The 19,692-nt window shown below is 43.1% G+C and overlaps 2 protein-coding genes across 2 annotated transcripts in view; one reads left to right on the forward strand and one right to left on the reverse strand.

The window, feature by feature from the left end:
* The window catches only part of cdh23 (cadherin-related 23), a 710,459-nt gene that overhangs the window by 458,733 nt on the left and 232,034 nt on the right, over positions 1 to 19,692 (forward strand).
* On the reverse strand, positions 800 to 16,814 carry LOC127584707 (uncharacterized protein C10orf105-like). Its single transcript, XM_052041601.1, has 2 exons — positions 16,729 to 16,814; positions 800 to 1,284 (listed from the first exon to the last, which is right to left on the reverse strand). The coding sequence occupies exon 2, from the start codon at positions 1,274 to 1,276 to the stop codon at positions 860 to 862; it is 417 nt and encodes a 138-aa protein (XP_051897561.1). The 5' UTR covers positions 1,277 to 1,284; positions 16,729 to 16,814; the 3' UTR covers positions 800 to 859.

Here is a 19,692-nt window from a genome sequence, read left to right on the forward strand (position 1 = left end):
TTTGTCTCCTTATCTGTGAAAAGATGTTCTTGCTATTGAGGAAGTGCAGCAAAGGTTTACTAGACTGACATCTGTGATGACAGGACTGATGCACGAGGAGAGGTTGGGTTTGTTAGGCCTATATTCACTGGAGTATCGAAGAATGAGAGGAGATCTTGAATATATAAAAAAAATAAAATTCTAACAGGACTCTCTAGTGGGGAGGATGTTCCTGATGGTTGGACAGACCTGACCCAGGGTCACAGCCCCAAGATATGGGATATGCCACGTACAAGGATATCAGGAGAAATTTCTTCATCGAGAAAGTGGTCAACCTATGCAATTCTTTCCTCAGAAGGCAGTGGAGTCCAAGTCACTAAATATATTCAAGAGGGAAGTTGATTTATTCAAGGCTAAAGTGATCAAGGGATATGGGATGAAGGCAGGAACAGGATACTGAAGTGGATGATCAGCCATGATCATGTTGAATGGTTGAACAGACCTGAAGGGCCAAATGATCGTCATCTGCTTTTTGCCATTTTGTTTTATTCACCTAATGAAATCATAGCTCAGAGGCAATGAATTCCATCCGATAGCTAATACGATCTGGTGTCATTACATCCTCTAGCTCATTGTGTTCATGTGTGAAATATAACCACAGATGATCTCATCAGAGCTCATGTGTTTTTCTTTGGATGATATTGTTTACTACATGGTATGAAAGATGCTCAGTATTACCTCACACACTCTATAAAAGCTAACGGAACAATGACATTTTTTGCTGATATTGATTACAGCAGTATTTAATCTTTTACGACTTTTAATCTCTGGTTCTTATCACTAAAGGAGTCTGTGCACAAGTTTTATTGTCACTGGATCTTTACATTTTTGTTGACTCTGCAAGATCGGAGTCATTCTGGTCCGCTTGGCACTGACTTGTAGAATTTTGTTGAGGTTGAACGAGGGATCGATTCCGCCTGAAGCTGTTTATTGACCGTCTCAAGGAACCTAAACGTTTCCACAGTTTTAACCGGGGCTCACTGGCGTCCTCGATGTGGTAGGGCATACATTCATAGGGGCCGTAGCGGGAGCTATCGAGTCCTGCGGGATTACACAAGGTCACAAAACTGACGCATGTCACCAAGAGCAGGAAGATGCATATCAAGGCTATGATTATTGGTAAAGGGTCTGCTGTTTCAGTTGATGGTTCGGTCCTCTGTAGGGCTTCTGTGGTTGTTAGAAGAAGCTTAAGAACATCAGGCATTATAGTTGTCCCATTCTTGGTCTCTGATGTCATTGTTCCTGCTGTTTTGATTTGTAAAAGAAAAGACAAGTTAATTCCTTTGAAGACACAAGAGACTGCAGATGCTGGAATCTGGAACAACAACCAATCTGCTGGAGGAACTCAGTGGGTCGAGCAGCATCTGTGGGAGGAAAGGAACCTTTGACGTTTCAGGTCGATATCCTGCATCAGGACAAATTCCTTTCCTCCCACAGATGCTGCTCGACCTGCTGAGTCCCTCCAGCAGATTGTTAATATCTCTGACATTTACGTGAGGAAATAGAGTTCAGTTCACTGATGCTCAATTAGAATTAGAATACTTTTGCCAAGAAGAACATCATACTTTTGCCAAGAAGAGTGTATGACATACCCAAAGTAGGCAGGAACATGAGGAGGGCTCAGACAGGATACTGTCTGCCATTAATGGGCTGCAGGTTGGATGGGACAGCTCATCTTCCCCAATCCATTAGCTTGGGGGTATTTATATAATTGTGAGCTTGCAAAATAGATTGAACTAAAGGTTCTTCAGCCTCCACATTCACAACTAACTTCATATGAAATGTTCTTTTTCAAATCATCCATCTTGGCCGCAGAAAATTCTGGAAATGGTTGGTCAGGCCACATCAGTGGGGACAGAAACAGAGTTAAAGTTTCAGGTCAAAGATCCTTCATCTTTGTATTTGGACCTGAGACGTTAAAGCTGTTTCTCATCCCACAGATGTTTCCAGTCATTTTTGTTTTATTTTCACTCTAGAGGCATGTGAATGAGAATAGTCTACAGGGAAAAAAGGGGAAGGGATTGATGGGATTGCTCTGAGAGCCAGCATGGAATCAATAGGCTGAATAGCCTCCTCTGTTGTAAGGGAAACATGAATTCACCGTGTCACCAGTCTCAGCCTGTGGCCTTAACATCCGTGGTGGGGCTTTATCCTGTAAACCCTTAACCCAGAGCACAACTGCCAGTGGTGACACTTTTGTGTGTTACACAAAAAACATTTAGGATTATGATTCACTGCTCATTTCTTTGAAATGTTGTTTGTTCAAGAGGCTGACAGCAAATCTCAGGGAATTGTATTGGGAACACTGGGGACAGCATTCTTGTTGGTTTGAAATTGGACCCTACTTATTCCATTTATATGATATTAACAATGGGAAGGGAGAGGTTTTATATTCACAAAAATTGAATCTGCATTAGCTGAGGCATGATCTTGTCTGAAATCAGTATGTTTTGATTCCCAAAATTATAGGAATGGCATCAGGAATGGTTTGAAGAAATTCCTTTGATCATTATTTTGGAAGTATGGTGCTTTTTAGAGTAGAAGAGTAGGGAAGGGGGAGGTTTTATTGTGTTAGATATTCCTTTTCATTGTTTTGCTCTTTTGACTCCTTATCCTATGTTATGAATGTTTTACATCCAAAACAAAGGAATCTTAATTTGGAAAGAATCCATTTTGCTCCATGTCATAAACTATGAAGGTAGTTACATAGTGAAGGTCATAACCATGGCTCATTTTGCACAGTAGGGAGATTTAAATCTTCATGATCTTCATGTCAACTCATCATGACCCTCAGTTCCACTAAACACAAGTAGCGCAAGGAGGATAAAATAAATAATTTGCACCAATTCATCCAGATAATTCTGGATCATAGTTTGTCACAATCTCTTTCCAGGATAAATGTCATAAATAAAACCAAGGGTAGGTGCAGGGGCGCTCAAGCCCATTCCATTCTGCAATAAGAGCATGAACCTTGTCCACTTTCCTGCCCAATTGAATATTCTCTTATTCCCTTGGTGTCCAAAAATTAATCAATCTTAGCCTTGAATATACTCAATACCCAAGCACTCACTGCATGTGAAATAGAGAATTCCAAAAAAATGAAGCAATTTTTCTTCATCTCAACTTTAAATGGTCTTCACCTTATCCTGAAATTCTGCATCTTGGCTCTTGACTCTTCATCCAAAGGCAATATCCTCTCACTATCCATTTGTCAGACCCTTTTGGAACCTTATGTATGATTCAATGAGATCATTCTTCTAAACTCCACTGGGTATAAGCCATTCTCGCTCATCTTCTCACAGCAGGACACATCGTCCCAAGAAGCAAGCTGATGAATGTATGCTGCTCTGCATTCAAGGCAAGTGTGTGTTCCTTCTGTACAAAGACTGAAGCTGCATACTATTTCTAGATGTGGTGTTAGTAAAGCCCTGGACAATCACAGGACTTCCAACCCTCTTAGAGTGAGGTCCAACCTGCCATTCAACTTCTGAATTGCAGGATGTACCAGCACACCAAGGTCTTTCTGAACAAGAACATTTACTGGTTTCACATGGTTTGGAAAATACAATATTTTTCTGTTCTTATGCAATAATAAATATTTTCCTACATTGTATTCTGCCACTCATCTCTTGTCTACGTCTGCAGTCTTTTTACCTTAAAAATTTATCCAAAAGATAAGTATGCTGACTATATTGGAAATCTCAACACTGGGGAGCAGGACATTTCCACCTCACTTGTAGCACTCCCATTAGAGTTGCACTCTCCCGAGTCTGGTACACAGGAAGGTCACATCCGTAGAACCAAAAGTGGCCTCTACTTCCAACCACCAGGGTTGTACCAGAGTGCCACACATTCACCATATGGAGATGTTTATAGGCTCATTGAGCAAAATTGCTAGTTTTATCGGGACTAGATGCTATTTGCTGCCTTATATCAATAGGCACTGGGTTACGATTTCCGAGGCTATCACAGGAAAGATCTTAAGAGGATGAATAGGCTGAAGGATGAGATGTAGTGTTCAAGTATCCAGTCCCACAACTTCTCTCTTCATAGATGGTTGTTAATATCAGTAAGCTTTGACTGAGGTTGATCTTGGAATTGCTTCATTTAATTACGACAATGTATTTGCAACAAACAGACTACAAAATCAGTTCTGAATATATTCCAACAAATGCTGAGAACATTGCACCAATCACCCTTATGACTGTGTGATTATCAATAACCTGTGGTGTCCTGAAGCGAGGTTTCTTATGGTCCGAAAGGTATCATCAGGAAAACATTGAATTTGATCAAATCAGGGATAGAACTGAACATTATTATAAAATTTTACTTGGTCCAAGGCTGTTGTAGACAGATTAAAGGGGAAAATATCAAGGTGGTTAAAACTTGTGCTGAGTTGTGAAGCTGTGTTGATGTTTGCAGTGTTGGTAACACAGCAACCAGAGAAAAACATTCCCACCACATTAACGGTGTTGCCAATGTACAGCATCCAGATGAATCTGATCCTGCAGCTGTAAGCATTCCCACCCCCTTTAGAATCACTGAATAATAATTGCAGGGGGTTATTCAAAAGAGAAATCCAAGGAGCCCCATCCCTGTTCTTTCCAACAGCTCTGCAAATCTTTTCCTTTTTGACTATCTATCTGATTATCATTTGAAAGTTACTCTGGAATCTGAACCCACTGTCCTTTCAGGCAACCTACTCTTGATCTTAACTCACTACATAAATAAATTCTGGGTTGAACCTTTTTGACATGCATGTGCCTGATGACCAAATGATAAACTCCAATGCCATAACTTTTCTCTGATTCTATGAATGGCCTTTAATCTGTTGCCTTCTAGTTACCAACTCTCCTGCCACTGGAAACCCTTCTTCCTTATCAAAAACCTGTGCTAAACCTGCAGATCCTTTTCTCATTCTGAGAATGGCCAGGCTCTTCCAATCACTTCATTAGTAAGTTAGTTGGGCTGTGAGGGGGAGAGGGGAGAAGAAACAGCCTCCCATTTAGCTGCTAATGAAACACCAATGGGCATTCTTGTAAACTTTTCTCTCGGCCTTTCGGTAGTCACCATCTGATCCTCAATATTTTCACTGTGTCATGGCCAGGCCACGTAATCAGGTTAGCATTAGACTCCTGAAACAGGTCAGAAAGCAAAGGCCGCATGTAGCCATGAATGTGCTTCACAGAGAATTCAAAATGTTGTTGTGAAATTTCAGAAAGATTTCTTTTTAGATCAGCCAAGTTTTTTTTCTTGAATTTAATGCTTCATAGGTTTATGGTTCAACATGTGGATTATATTTGCCTTATTAAATTGTCCTCTGGAATTATGTGGAAGAGTTGTTGCCATCTTGGTGCTGAAGAAATAATTGTTTGAGGGCAAGCAGGCAAATTTAGAGCAATTGGTGATGTTTTTATGTAATTCACATTTACACTAAATGCACGGCATTCTTGCTTCTTCAACAGTATGTTGACTTTTCAGTGCAAATCAGTGTTGGTCAAGATGGAAATTTACACGTTCAAATTCTACTCTCAGCAAAGAAAATCGAGGTTGATGTTGTTCTGTACAGTCATTCAACTGCAATGTTAAACCAAGGCCTTGTCTACCTTCTCAGACGGATATAAAGGATCCCATGGCATGACTTTGACCGACTTGTATGTCGAGGTTAAATCACAAATTGTACTGATGTCTAGTCAGTAGATTGTTTTGTGTTTACTGTGTGGTGTGTGATAATTTACAAGTGCTGTAGTGTTAGCCAAAGCATCACACTGAGATCCTGTCTGCACTCTCAGGTAGAAGTAAAGAACTATGCAGGTAATATTTTGTGAATGACCAAGGGAGTCATCCCTCTGTTGCCCTGATCAGTATTTATCCATGCAACATCACCTAGAGAGAGGGTGACAGAGAGAGAGAGAGAGAGAGAGAGATAGGCAGAGTCTTTTTCCCAGGGTAAAAATGTCGAATACCAGAGGGTGTAGCTTTAAGGTGAGAGGAGGGAAGTTTAAGGGAGATTTACGAGAAGTTTTTTTTAACAGAGAGTGACAGGTGCCTGGAATACTCTGCCACGTGAAGTAGTGAAAGTACTGTAGATACAACAGCAATGTTTAGGAGGCATTTAGACAGACACATGAATAGGTAGGGAATGGAGGGATATAGACCTGTGCAGGCAGATGGCATTAGTTTGGATTAGCGTCGTGGTTGGTGCAGATATCATGGGCTGAAGGGCTTGTTCCTGTGGTGTTCTATGTTCTCTGTCAACCATGATTGCATTGCTCATTGTGGAATCTTCTTGTGTACGGATTATCTGCCACCTTTCCAACAGTGCAAAACATGACAGCACTTTGGAAGTACTTGACTGTACATGAAGCACTCTGGGGACAGAACGCATCACATAAATGCAAGTTTGCCTTTCTTCTACTGGGTAGCCACCTTCACTTTGGCCGACACAGGAGACTGCAGATGCTGGAATCTGGAGCAACACACAAGATGCTGGAGGAACTCAGTGGGTCAGGCAGCATCTATGGAGGGAGATGGATTGTCAGTGTTTCAGGTCGAGACCTTTCATCTGGTCTGAAAGCCCCCTACCGCTTGCTCACTCTTGCTTCGCCCCTTCCCTCCACCTTATACTGGCCACTTCCATTTATCTTTCAGTCCAGATGAAGACGAGAGATTTAAAAGGGACATAAGGGGCAGCTTCTTCACGCAAACGGTGGTGCATATTTGGAATGAGCTGCCAGAGGCGGGCACATAAGCAACATTTCAAAGCGATCTAGATAAGTATGTGGATAGGAGAGGTTTAAAGGGCTATGGGCCAAAAGCGGGCAGATGGGACTAGCTCGCTGGACAACACAGTCAGCATGGATGATTTGGGCTGAAGGGCCTATTTCCATGCTATTTGACTCTATAACTATGAGTCTAAGGGTCTCCACCTGAAACGTCGACCGACCATTTCCCTGCCCAACCTGCTGAGTTCCTCCAGTATCTTGTGTTCAACTTTGGCTGAAATGGTTGTGGGTTTGAGCCCTCCTCAGCCTTGACTACATAATCCAGAGAGGCACTTTGGAATTGTACTGCGGGACTGTTCAACTGTCAGTGCCGGATTTGGATGGGCAGTGCAGCCCGGATACAATGTTCCTTGACTCTTGAAGGAAGAAAAAGCTAGCACTCCCGGTGTTCTGGCTGAGGTGCCTTCTTCCTACTCTGCGGTCACAGCTGATCAACAGTAAATTCATTCCACTGTGGGCAATGAATCAAATTCTTAACAGCCAGGAGAGAGCTGGGCCCATTAAGGAGGTGTAAATCAAATCACAATGAGAGGTTTCTTATGGGATCTAGACAGAAAATCACAGAGGGATCAATTCCACAGCCATCCTCTTCATGTAATAAGGGCAATTTAAAATATAATAGACTCTGGGGGGAGGCAGATCTGCCAAATATCTTTTAAGCTGCAATTGCACTGGATCTCAGGGGACGGGGACAGGGGGAGCAATGGGAGATTGCATGACCTCAAATGAGGAGTTGGCTAATGTGCAATATAAACAGAATACATAACCAAGAGCAACAATGATTTATACACATGGAAATTGGCCATAACTCAGCTGAGAGTTATCAGCTTACTAGTAGGGTGTTAATCAGACATCACAGCTCTTCATCACATGTCCTCTGTCACTAAACCAACACCACAACTTTTAGAGGTATGTCACTCAGTGATTGATGGGAAGATCAGAGGATCTTAGAAGTGATAAAGTGTAGACCCAGGTCCTCAAGGTCAGGTTGAAGCCACCTTGCTTTTCTACAAACTCTCTATTGCTAATCCTTTTTTTTTCCTGTGACCTTTTTCTTTGCTGATATTGTGTTAGAATTTCCAGGGGAAACCTGTTCCTATTTTGAGATAAAATTGCAGATTTAGCAAAACAATGGAGTTCTCCAGCACTCAGTGGGCCAGAGGTATCACTGAAATTTCAGGACATTGAGCATATTTTTGGCTTTCCATGCATTGCCTCATAACTCAATGTGTGTGATAAGGTTTCAATATAATATCAGGTCCTGTGTTCATGTATTGCTCAACTGTTCAACCTGAGTTGATAGGATTTCCTTAACAATAAAAATTACCATCATTTTACAAGCTAGCATTGAGGAGCCATCTTGATCCCAACCTGACTGCTCTCACAAGATGAGAGTTTCTAGAGATTTCCTAATTTTTTTTCTTAACTCATATTGTGAGCAATTTTGGGCCCTGTATCTAAGGAAAGATGTGCTGGCCCTGGAGAAGGTCCAGAGGAGGTTCACAAGAATGAGAGTCCTAACATATGTTTGCTATCTCTGGGCCTGTGCTCAACACAGTTTAGAAGGATGAGGGGGGATGTCATTGAAACCTACCGAATACTGAAAGGCCTGGATGGAGTGGACGTGGAGAGGATGTTTCCATCAGTAGGAGAGTCTAGGATCCGAGGGCACAGCCTCAGAATAAAGGGACGCCCCTTTATAACTGAGATGAGGAGGAATTTCTTCAGCCAGAAGATGGTACAGGCTGGCAAGGGTCTGGCTATTCAGCCCATCTGTTCTCTACTAGTTGATGTTCCCATCCAACTTCAACCAAACAGGAGTTTTGTGACGGTATTTTGATCTCTCTATTTTCTTCTCCCTGCCTCCTGTTTCAGTGCAATTGTTTTCATTAGCGTCCATATTCAATTGAACATAAACACAAGTCAAAATTGCACCTTCATTTAAGGAACTATGTCCATGGGTCTCTGTGTTGGAGAAGGTACTCAAGGAAGTTAATAAGTGCAGTACTGTGTGACATCAATTTCTATTCATCAGAGCGTGCAGGCATGTAATCAAAGCAGCTAAACAGTAGGCTCCCAGTTTTGGTTCAAGGGTTCCTGAGCACTGAAGGATCAGCTGTGATCTCAGAGATGCTCTTCATGCGTGCAACAGAATTGGCTCAGTCTGCTGGGCAGACATGAATAGCTGCCCACAAGTAACCGCACTCAACTGAAAGTTAACCCAAGAGAAAGGGAGAACCATACTGGACAGTCGAGTTGTGAAGAAGCAAACTTGAATTTATACTCTGTGTTTCATGTCTGTAGGCCAGGGGAGAACCTATATTCTGCAGTAGTGCTGTGGGGATCTTGCACAGGCACCTGGGACGGTCAGGCAGGCTTTAATATTTCATCTGAAAACTGGCGCCAACAATTGTGTTGCACACCCTCATTATGACTATAGCTTAAATAGTGTAGCGGTTAGTGTAACGCTTTATAGCGCCAGCGACCCAGGTTCAATTCCGGCCACTGTCTGTAAGGAGTTTGTATGTTCTCCCCGTGTCTGGGTGGGTTTCCTCTGGGTGCTCCAGTTTCCTCCCACATTCCAAAGACGTATGGGTTAGGAAGTTGTGGGCATGCTATGTTGGTGCCAGAAGTGTGGCAACGGAACACTCTACGCAAAAAGATTCTTTTCACTGTGTGTTTCAATGTACATGTGACTAATAAAGATCTTATCTTAGTAGGTAGCAGGTCAGTTTCTCCTCCCTATGTCTATTATAGCCTAAATTGTTCTTACTAAATGGTACTAAATGCATTAATATTCTGCCCAGACCCTTTGAAAAGCCAGAGAAGGTAGTGGAGGTAGGCACTCTCATTTAAAAATTATCTGTATGAACACTTCAATCACCAAGGCGTCGAAGACTGTGGACCAGGTGCTGGTAAAAGGGATTTGTATAGATGGGTGCTTGATGGTGGGCATGGACATGGTGGGTCAAAGGCCTCCTTCTGTGCTGCCTAACTCTGTGAGAAGCCTCCATCTCTAAAGCGTTGCCTGTGATTTAATTCTCATTTGCCCAGCTCTCTCCTGTTACAATTTTGATTCACCTCCTGCAAATGACTCAAATACAACAGGTGCTGAAGCAGAGATTTTGAGGAAGGAGTTTTGGCCAGTAGTCTAGGAAAACTTTTTTTCCTTGAAATCTGAGCCTTATTGGGAGTAATGTTGGATCCAAAAGTTGGCAGTGAGCTGTTTCACACCTCGCGGTGTGATCCAGTTTGATTTTATGTGCAAGTCCCTTGAATGGTAAAGAAAAGCAAGTCTTGGATTTCTGCAGCACCTTAAGAGCCTCGGAAAAATCCGAGTGCATTTCAGGTCCGAAGCCAGGAGTACTTCCTACTCAGTCACAGACAACCTTCATTCTTAAAGTACCACAGATTCTGGAAATCAGAAAGCTGGAAATCTCTCCCTGTCTCTCAGTCCTATCCTGACTGAATGTGAGAGAGAGAGAGAGAGAGAGAGAGGTGATGGGATGGTGTTGTGGACTGGATGAGAGAGAGACAGGTGGTGGGGTGATGTTGTGGACAGTGAGAGAGAGGTGATGGGTTGTGTTTTGGACTGGATGAGAGAGAGAGGTGATGGAGTGGTGTTGCGGTTTCTCAGTTCACTGAGATATCAGCATTGCACTTGGGGATTCATCAGCCAGGAAGCACTCTGATGATTGCCTCGTCCCAGTGCTGGCCATGAATGCATTGAAACAGCAAGTTCCTCTGTCAAACACGTTAGACACGTCAAACACTGGGCGCTGGCTCTGGAATTCGCTGCCTAAACTCCTCTACCTATCCACCCTCTCGCCTCCTTTATATCTACCTAGTCGGGATTTTGACATTACCCGATATGGCCCCGTGTCAAATTTTTGTCAATCATCCCTTTGACCGTGTCCTTGGGATATTTCAACGACATACAATGCTAGTGGAGGTGCAGGTGATTGTTCTATTCTGCAGCTAAAACTGGAGTGACGTAGCGCACAATAAAACAGAATCATGCAATGCTGCTGCCTCACATCTCCAGAAACCCAGGTTCAATCCTGACCTCAGGTGCTGTCTGTGTGGATTTTGCACATCCTCCCTGTGACCGAGTGAATTTCCTCTGGGTTCTCCGGCTTCCTCTCTCATCTCCGAGCTGGGTGGCTTGCTGGGTTAATTGTCCACTGGGTTAAATTACCGCCCCCCCCCCCCCACCACCACCACCACCAATGAAGGTGAGTGAAACACTGGAGTTAATGGGCATATGTGACAGAAAAATAAGCAGATGAATGGGACTGATGGGATGGCTGATCCAGCATACACTTAGTGGGCTGAATGGCCTCTTTCTACATTATCAGGGAACAACTGGTGCTAGCAAGGTTGCTGACAGCATATTAGAAGTGTCGAGAAAAGCACTTGAATTGCCTAGGCACAGAACACATTGGGCCAAGTGCTGGAAGATGGGATCCATATGGATGGGCGCCCAATGGTTGGCATGGACGTGATGGGCCAAATGGCCTCTTTCCACACCGTATTGACTCTATATGAATTATGCTGTCCAGCTGCAACAGGAACAAGGATCATGAGCAGAGTGTTTACAGACTGGGATTTGCGTCAACCTTTTTGATTTACAAAGGCACTTTATTAGCACACACTGGCCTTTCTGTTGCACAGAATGTTATATTTTCCAGCCACAGAGTTTTTCCACTGTCCAGTAACTCCTGCCCACAGAACGATGGAACTTTGAAAGCCTTTTATTCAGTGTCTTTATTCCTGACTGGATTTTATGAAAGCCTCCATTTAGTTTTGGGTTTCCGGAGTGGGAGCTCTGTTTGATGAATCTATAGTCTTGTTATTTACCCTGGGTGGCTGAATATTTATTGTAAGCCTCCCCTGGCCTTTCATGTTTAGTACAGCCTGCCTTGCTGTCACTCAGCCAGGGATTGACCTTTAATGTAACTGGAACTGTCTGGACATGTGGTTTTTGTGGAGGGAAATGTTTTTGTGAAATGTTTGAGTTTTTGGTGTTTATTTCATGGGTGATTGACATGTGTTGTGATTCACAGTGCATTTAGTTTTACTTTTTTTTGGATATTCCTTGGGTCTTCCCCATTCCATCGCTTCCTAAGAGCTTTTTAGTAATTTTTCATTTCTTTGCAGGGTGTTGGAGTTGCTTGCAAGGGCAGTGTTTGCTGTGTTCTCCCTATTTGCTGTTGAAAAGGTGATAACTATCTGCTATCATGATCCATTACTGTCCTCTGGTGCTCCCACCTATGCTGTTGACAAAAGAATTCCTGGATTTAGTGAAGGAAGGGCAATGAATTTTCCAGATCAGGATGGCGTGCCAGTGGAGTAGTTCCCATGGCCCTGCTGCACTCGTTCTCTGTGGCTGAAGCAATGAACAGAATTACAGACTGACAGCAGTGTGAAAGGAGGCCATTCACCCCTCCATACTGGCCATTTATAAGGTTAATCCAGCCGGTAGAACACAGAACAGAACAGCAAAGAAGCAGGCTCTTTAGCCCACAATGTCTGTGCTGACCATGATGCCAATTTAACCTGCATATCTGCCTAAACATGGTCTATATCCCTCTATTCCCCACCTGTTCATGTGCCTGCGTAAATGCCTCTTAAACGTTGCTGTCGTATCTGCTTTCCCCATCTCCCCTGGCAGTGCGTTCTGTGTATTTAAAAAAAACTTGCCACATAAATCTCCTTTAAACTTACCCCCCTCACCTTTTCCCCTCCAGTATTTGACATTTCTACCCAGAGGAAAAAGTCTCTGACTATCCACCCTGTCTGTGCCTCTCATATTTTTATATACTTCTATCAGGTCATCCCTTAGTCTCCAACACTCCAGAGAAAATATTCCAAGTTTATCCAACCTCTCATTAAAGCAGATCTCACTCACTTGCCCTCTCCAATGACCCTGTAAATTCTTTCCCTTCAGATAGCCATCCAGTTCCCTTTTGAACACTCCAATTGAAGCCGCCTCCAGTACTACCCCTGTCTCTGCAATTCAGACCCTAACCCACAGGGGAAAAAAACTTCCTTCGTGTCAGGTTTGGTTCTTTTGCCAATCACATTCTATATCCTCCACTCCTTGTCCTTTCCACCAATGGGAACACTTTCCTTTGTCAATACTCTCCATGATTTTAAGAACCTTTTTCCAATCTCCTCACAGCCTCTTCTGTTCTGAGGAAAACAATCCCAGCTTCTCCAATCTATTCACATAACTAAGGCCCCTCAATCCTGGAATCATTTTTATAAATCTCTTCTCCGCCCTCTCTAAAACTTTTGTATCTGTTCTACAGAGTGGCACTCTGAACTGGACACAATTATAACCAAACTAGTGTTTTATAAAGGTCTGTCATGATCCCCTTGCCCTTGTTCTCCATGCTTCCGTTTGTAAAGCCCAAGATCCCATTTGTTACCTCCACGACTTTTGCAGAATGCCCTGCCATTCACAACAAGCTATGCATGTACTCCATCAGATCTCTCTGTTCTGTACTCCTTTTAGAATTGTGCCTTTTAGTTAACATTGCCGCTCTCATTCTTCCCTCCAAATGGAACATTTCTCACTTCTCAGCACAAAATTCCGTCTGCCACCCATCCGCCCCAATTTCAGCCTACTGCTGAAGTCCATTGCCAACCACTTCACACTTCAGTACACCTCCAAGTTTAATGTCATCTACATGTTGCCTTGTACATCTAAGTCCTAATCATGAATATATCTTAAGAAAAGTAGTGGTTCTTTGACCAATCCCTAGGGAATTCCACTTCCTTCCAATCCAAAAATCAAAGTTTCACCACTATTTCGTTTCTCATTAGTTAGCCAATTTTCTATCCCTGCTGCTACAGCTTTTATTCCATGGTCAATCTTGATGGCACTTTAATTATCTGGCATCTTATCAAATGTCTCTTGCAAGACCATATAAACGATGTCAATGCATTTCCCTCATTAACCCTTCCTCTTACTTCATGGGAAAAAAACCCTCTGTTGTTGGTTAAAAACTATTTGCCTTTAACAAATCCATGCTTCCTTTAATCAATCTACACTTGTCCAAGCAACTGCAACTTATGTTCCAGATTGTACTTTCTGGAACTTTACCCACCACCAAGGCTGAACTGAGAGTTCTGCAGTTGCTCGCTTTATCTAAGCACTCTTTTTTGTAAAAGATGTAATATTGGAGTTTTCCAGGCACCATCTGTGAATCTTTAGATGTTTGAATGACATTGGCCAGGGCCTCCACAGTTCATCCCTCGGCAACCTTGGAGGTATTCCTTCTGAACTAGGTGACTTATCCACTTTAACTGCAACTTGTCTGTCTGTCTCTCTCTCTCTCTCTCTCTCTCTCTCCTTTATCAGTTTATAACCCACCTAGTTCCTAAGGCTTCAGCAACAGCATCTTCCTTTGTGAAGATTGATATAAAGTACCCATGTCCTCTGGCTTCATGAGTAAATTTCCCTTTGCTCTCTGATCAGCTTCACTCCTCTTACAACCGTTTTCCTGGTTGCATGCCAATGTTTGATGAAAGTCCTTTTCCATGCTCACTCTTGCTTCCTTTTTCACCTCCCATCAGAACTTCCGGTAATCACTTTGCTTCTCACTTGCATTAACAAGTTGGCATTTGTCATATGCAGATGAAAACTCACCAACCTGAAACATCTGGTCACCACATTAAAGGAAGGATGTGGAGGCTTTGAAGAGGGTGCAGTAGGGGTTTACCAGGATTAGAGAGCATGTGCTATGAGCAGAGGTTGGACAAACTTGGGTTGTTTTCTCTGGAGTGATGGAGGCTGGGGGAAGACCTGATAGAAGTTTATAAGATTATGAGGGGCACAGATAGAGTAGACAGCCGGTATCTTTATCCCAGGGTCGAAATGCCTAATACTAGAGGGCATGCATTTAAGGTGAGAGGGGATGTTCATAGGAGATATGTGGGGCAAGTTTTTTACCCAGAGAATGGTGGGTGCCTGGAATGTGCTGCCAAGGGTGGTAGTGTAGGCTAATACGATAGAGGTGTTTAAGAGGCTCTTAGATTGTCACATGAATATGCAGAAAATGGAGGGATATGGACCTGTGTAGGCAGGAGGGACTAGTTTAGTTATGCTTTTAATTACCAGTTTAATCAGATCGGCATAACATCGTGGGCCAAAGGGCCTGTTCCTGTGCTGTATTGTTCTATGTTCTATCTCTGACCTGATGCATTAATTTTAAAAAATTAAACACATCAACTAAACTAGCAGCAGATTCCTATGAGATAAACACAATGCACTGCTTGCTGGATATTATCCCACAGCATTATTTCATGTCCTAGCCTCTTATGCTGCAAGGAGTCACTGGAATTAACCACTGTATCCTGACTGCAGAGGACTAGCTGAAATAGTGCATGCTTCATCTTCAACTCTTCTGAGATTACTTGCTGTTCAAGGTCTGATACATAATTTCTGAATGGAAGATCATTCGTGGCCATCGAGAGGTTGAGCCTCCTGCCTCATTTGTCATTGTCTTCCATGGAATTATTGTTCTGTAAGTTACATACCATATCCATCATAATGCACAAACATCAGGAACAATTGTCAGTGTTCATAGATTTAATATTTTCAAAATAGCTCTTCCTGCTCACTGAGAAAGGAATAGGTAACTTCCTGATTTTCTTTCTTCCCATTGAAGGACCCATTGAAGACAGAAGCCCACAGGGTTCAAATCCAATTTTTCTTGCCCCTCACCCTTCCCACTCAGCCTGACCACAAGATGAGCACCTCTTGGTCACCAGGTCCTCTTAGTTGAATTTTGCACTGTTTGCTGCAATGGTTAATGATTGAAATCTCACAGACTGAATTTACAGAAACCAACCATCAGCGGCAGCAGAGACCGAGTCTGCAGGTGTCCAACAACCCTATCTGGAGTTGAGAAACCCGAGGGCATTCGTGGACTGTTGGGAATCAGTTGGGAAGAAATTTTGCAACTTCTAGATTGTTGGAAAACTGTTTCTGTTCATGTTCATGGGTAGGTTACTGGGCATTTATTTGAAGGGAGAAAATATCTAAAGGAAAGAGAGACTGAGCCAGTTGGTCAGTCATACCAGTTTGGTTCTATCCTGATCCTTATCACTGTCTTTGTTTTCTGGAAGATCCCACCTATTATGGCTGTGGAATACCTTGGGAGTTCTCCAGTCTCCTGTTGTAACTTCTATCTGGAGACAACATTTGCGCTCTGGAGACCCCAAGATTGATACTAGTGCTGCTCAGAGGATTCATCTTTATGAAGAGATGAGAGCAGCACTGTCTGCTCTCTCAGATGGACATGGTTTTGAAGTAGAGCAGGGAGTTCTGCAGTAGTGTTCTCCCAAACACTGATCCCTTAAATGGTGCCAGTAAAAGAAAATGATCTGGTAATTCTATTGATGCAGGTTATGGGAGCTTGATGTGCACAAATTAGTTGCCACCTTACCACAGTGACGACACTTCAAGAGTATTTCATTAGCTGCAGAGCACTTCGAGAGTACTGGTGCCTTGACAGATACGATACAAGTGCAACTTTTTTCATCTTTCCAGTTTCAAAATGCACCTTAAATCCTTCCCTTCAAATGTACTGCCTATCACTTTCCTTAACTCAACCCCTTCCCCTTGGAGCCTTTGAGGCACTTTGCAAAGTGGAAGAATTGACTGGAATAGCAGGTCAGTAGGTACCTATCTGAAAACAATTTGCCAGCATTACAAACGTTTGCAAGATTGATTATTTCAGTCCTGCAGGATTAAAAGTGCCAGAAAGCAGAACATTCCATAAAAATCCAGGTGGGAACCTCTGCGTAAAAAGAGAGTAGTTTTCCCCTGGCTGAGCCAGTCCACTAAGCACTGACCAGGTTAATAGAAAGGTCATCAGAAGAGTGCCTTTACCTGAAGTTCATGACCAGCTGCTGAATGCTCTCTCTCTCTCTCTCTCTCTCTCTTTTCCGCACTCTCACTCCTTCGTCAGGCAGAGCTGCATGTTATAGGGTGGGAGCTGGCAGGGAGGTGGGGGTAGTGGGAATTCTGTGCCAGCAGCTCTGTAATTCTCAGCGAGCACTGGCCTGAGCTGCCATAGCTCTGGTTTTGATGAACTCTCTCCTGGTTTTCCTTTTGCCCGGGAGAACTGCGTGTGGAAGTTTCGTCTGTCCACCAGCTGCTTTAAAGGAGTTGGATTCCCTCCTTAATTCCTGTGGGATGGAATATTCCAGAGCTGCAGCCACTGCCTGAGCAAGTCTAGGTGGGATTAGCTGAGCAGAGGGGTTGCCAACTCTCTGGGAATGTCCCGGAGTTACCAAGGATTTGCCCGTCTCCACAGCAACAGCAGGGGGGAAAAAAGTCGTAAGGGCTCTTTTTAAAACAAAGTGTGCATCTATTTAATGTTGAATGGCACAGTGGTGCAGCTAGGAGAGCTGCTGCCTCACAGCTCCAGTGACCCAGGTTCAATCCTGACCTCCGGTGCTGTCTGTGTGGAATTTGCACATTGTCCGTGTGGCCAAGTGGCTTTCCCCTGGGGGCTTCAGTTTCCTCCTATATCCCAAAAACTTGTGGGTTGATCAGTTAATTGGCCAGTGTAGTTAATTACATATTTATTCAATTACTTTATAGACTCAATGCCCATTCCCCATTTCCCCTTTGTTAGGGCATTTCAGAAGCAGTAAAGAACCATCGACACTGCTGTAGGGTCTGGAGTCACATATTGGACAGAAGTAAGAGCATAACAAGTAGAAGCAGGAGTGGGCAATTCCGTCCTCGTGCCTGCTGTGCCATTCAATAAGATCAAGGCTGATCTTTTACCTCAGCGCCACTTTCCTGCACTAACCCCATATCCCTTGATTTTGTTCATGTGTAAAAATCTATCGATCTCTGAGCTGGCTGAGGTTTCCTTCACTAAAGTGCATCAGTGAAAAAGGTGAGTTTTTACGCCAGTCTAATCGTTTAGCAACTCTTACTCAGTGGCCAACGTTACAAAGTATGCCCTGTGAAAACAGGCCTTGATCGCAGAAACCCGGTACACATGGAACTGTTTGAGAGGCCAGGGAAGAAGTAACTGCATACTACACATGGTAAACGAGAGAGAACTCCATCTGCAGTTATTGCTACGCCAGTCAGACTGTGGCTGATATCCTCAATTCTTGTCCTTATTTTCTTCCTTCCTTATTTTCCAGGGAAGGGGAACTAAAAACTAGAGGGTATAGGTTTAAGGTGAGAGGTGAAAGAGTTAAAAAGGGACTTGAGGGGCAACTTCTGCAGATAGAGGGTGGTGCGTTTTTGGGAATGAGCTGCCAGAGGAGGTGGTTGAGGCAGGTACAATAATAACATTTAAAAGACATTTGGATAAGTACATGGATAGGAGAGGTTTGGAGGGATATGGACCAAATGCGGGCAAATGGGATGAGCTTGGTGGGCACCATGGACGAGTTGGGCCAAAGGGCCTGTTTTCATGCTGTATTACTCCTAAGACTCTATAACTGATATTGTTACTGAATCCAGCTTATTGGTTGAAGTAGCAGAATTTAAACTCTTCTGTTGTAGTTTTGAGCTCATGTTTCCCAAGCCTCTGAATTGACACTTGGCTACCATTTTATCTAATAGCTAAATTAATGTTGCTTCCATCTGTTCTGAAGCATTCTGCTGCTTTAGATTCTGAATGGGTGCATCACTCTCAGCTCTGCTTTAGATGTTGATAGCAACTCTCCTTTGAGGTCCTGTGCTTGGTTTCTGTTTATTCTCATGTTACCCTAGTTGTTGGTCCTCTTGGTGTTATTGGTAGTGTAGGCTAAAGACCAGACACAGAAAATAAAGATTTGCAATTCTGTAGTGCCTTTCTGGACATCATTAAGTCCTTTACCACCAATGAAGCACTTAGCTGTCAGAACCATAGCAGTTAATCTGTGCACAGCAAGATCCCACAACCAGGAATGTGATGATGACCAGATAATCTGTTTTTAGTGGTGTTGCACGAGTGCTAGATATTGGACAGGAATCCCCTGCTCTTCCTCACAATTGGGCTGTGGAATTGTTTATATCTGTCACACCTGCAGGGAGTGGTGCAGTGGATGGAGTTTGTTAGGTCTCTAGAATAGCAGCAAGCATTGATCCAGAGATGAGAGTTTAAATCCCATCAGAACAGTTGGAGAATTTACCTTCAAGTAGTTAAATAAAAATCTGAAACCTTTTAAGAGAAAGCTATTCCTTGCAATGTTAACTATCAGTTTATCGTTTAAAAACCCATCTGGTTGATGGCTGCCCAACAGGAATGAGATCAGCCTCCTGGTCTGCTGAGTGTGACGCTAGACGCTAGACCCACTCTATAACTCTTTCTCTATCCAAGGTAATTAGGACATTGAGAGCCAGCACTGCAAGCAATGTCCACGTACTAATAGTAAAACTATCCGACTGATGAAACCTCTAGTAGTCCAGATCTCCCTCAGTGAGTGAGTCTCTCACACACAGCAGTGTTTACTTGAAGGCAAGTGTGCTGCCAACTTATCCATGGTTGATACGATGTGATTGAACTTCAGCCAGTGACTTGTATTTCAGAGTTGAATTATTTGGGTTTTATTTTTAGTTCATTTGGAAGTGTTTGGCTTTTTTTTGCTATTCATTGAAATTGTTTAGTTTCAGTAATTGGGAAATATCACTTGATGAGATGCAGTGACTTTCAATCTCTAAGGGGACAACTGAATCACAGTTCCAACACCCATGGGTGCTGTGCAATATCTGAGCATTAGTTCTGCAAGCTGTGAGATGAAGCTGTTTCATGACTTTTCATATTTCCTTATGAGGTAGAAGGCAGCCGTTCGGTCCACTGAGTCCGTGCTGGCTCACTGAGCAATCCCATTCCCCAACAGA

The sequence above is a fragment of the Pristis pectinata genome, chromosome 30, assembly GCF_009764475.1.
Source record: "Pristis pectinata isolate sPriPec2 chromosome 30, sPriPec2.1.pri, whole genome shotgun sequence".
Lineage (NCBI taxonomy): Eukaryota > Metazoa > Chordata > Chondrichthyes > Rhinopristiformes > Pristidae > Pristis > Pristis pectinata.

Coding starts and splice junctions, on each gene's coding strand:
- LOC127584707 (XM_052041601.1), bottom strand. CDS start 1,276: ATGACATCAGAGACCAAGAATGGGACAACTATAATGCCTGATGTTCTT.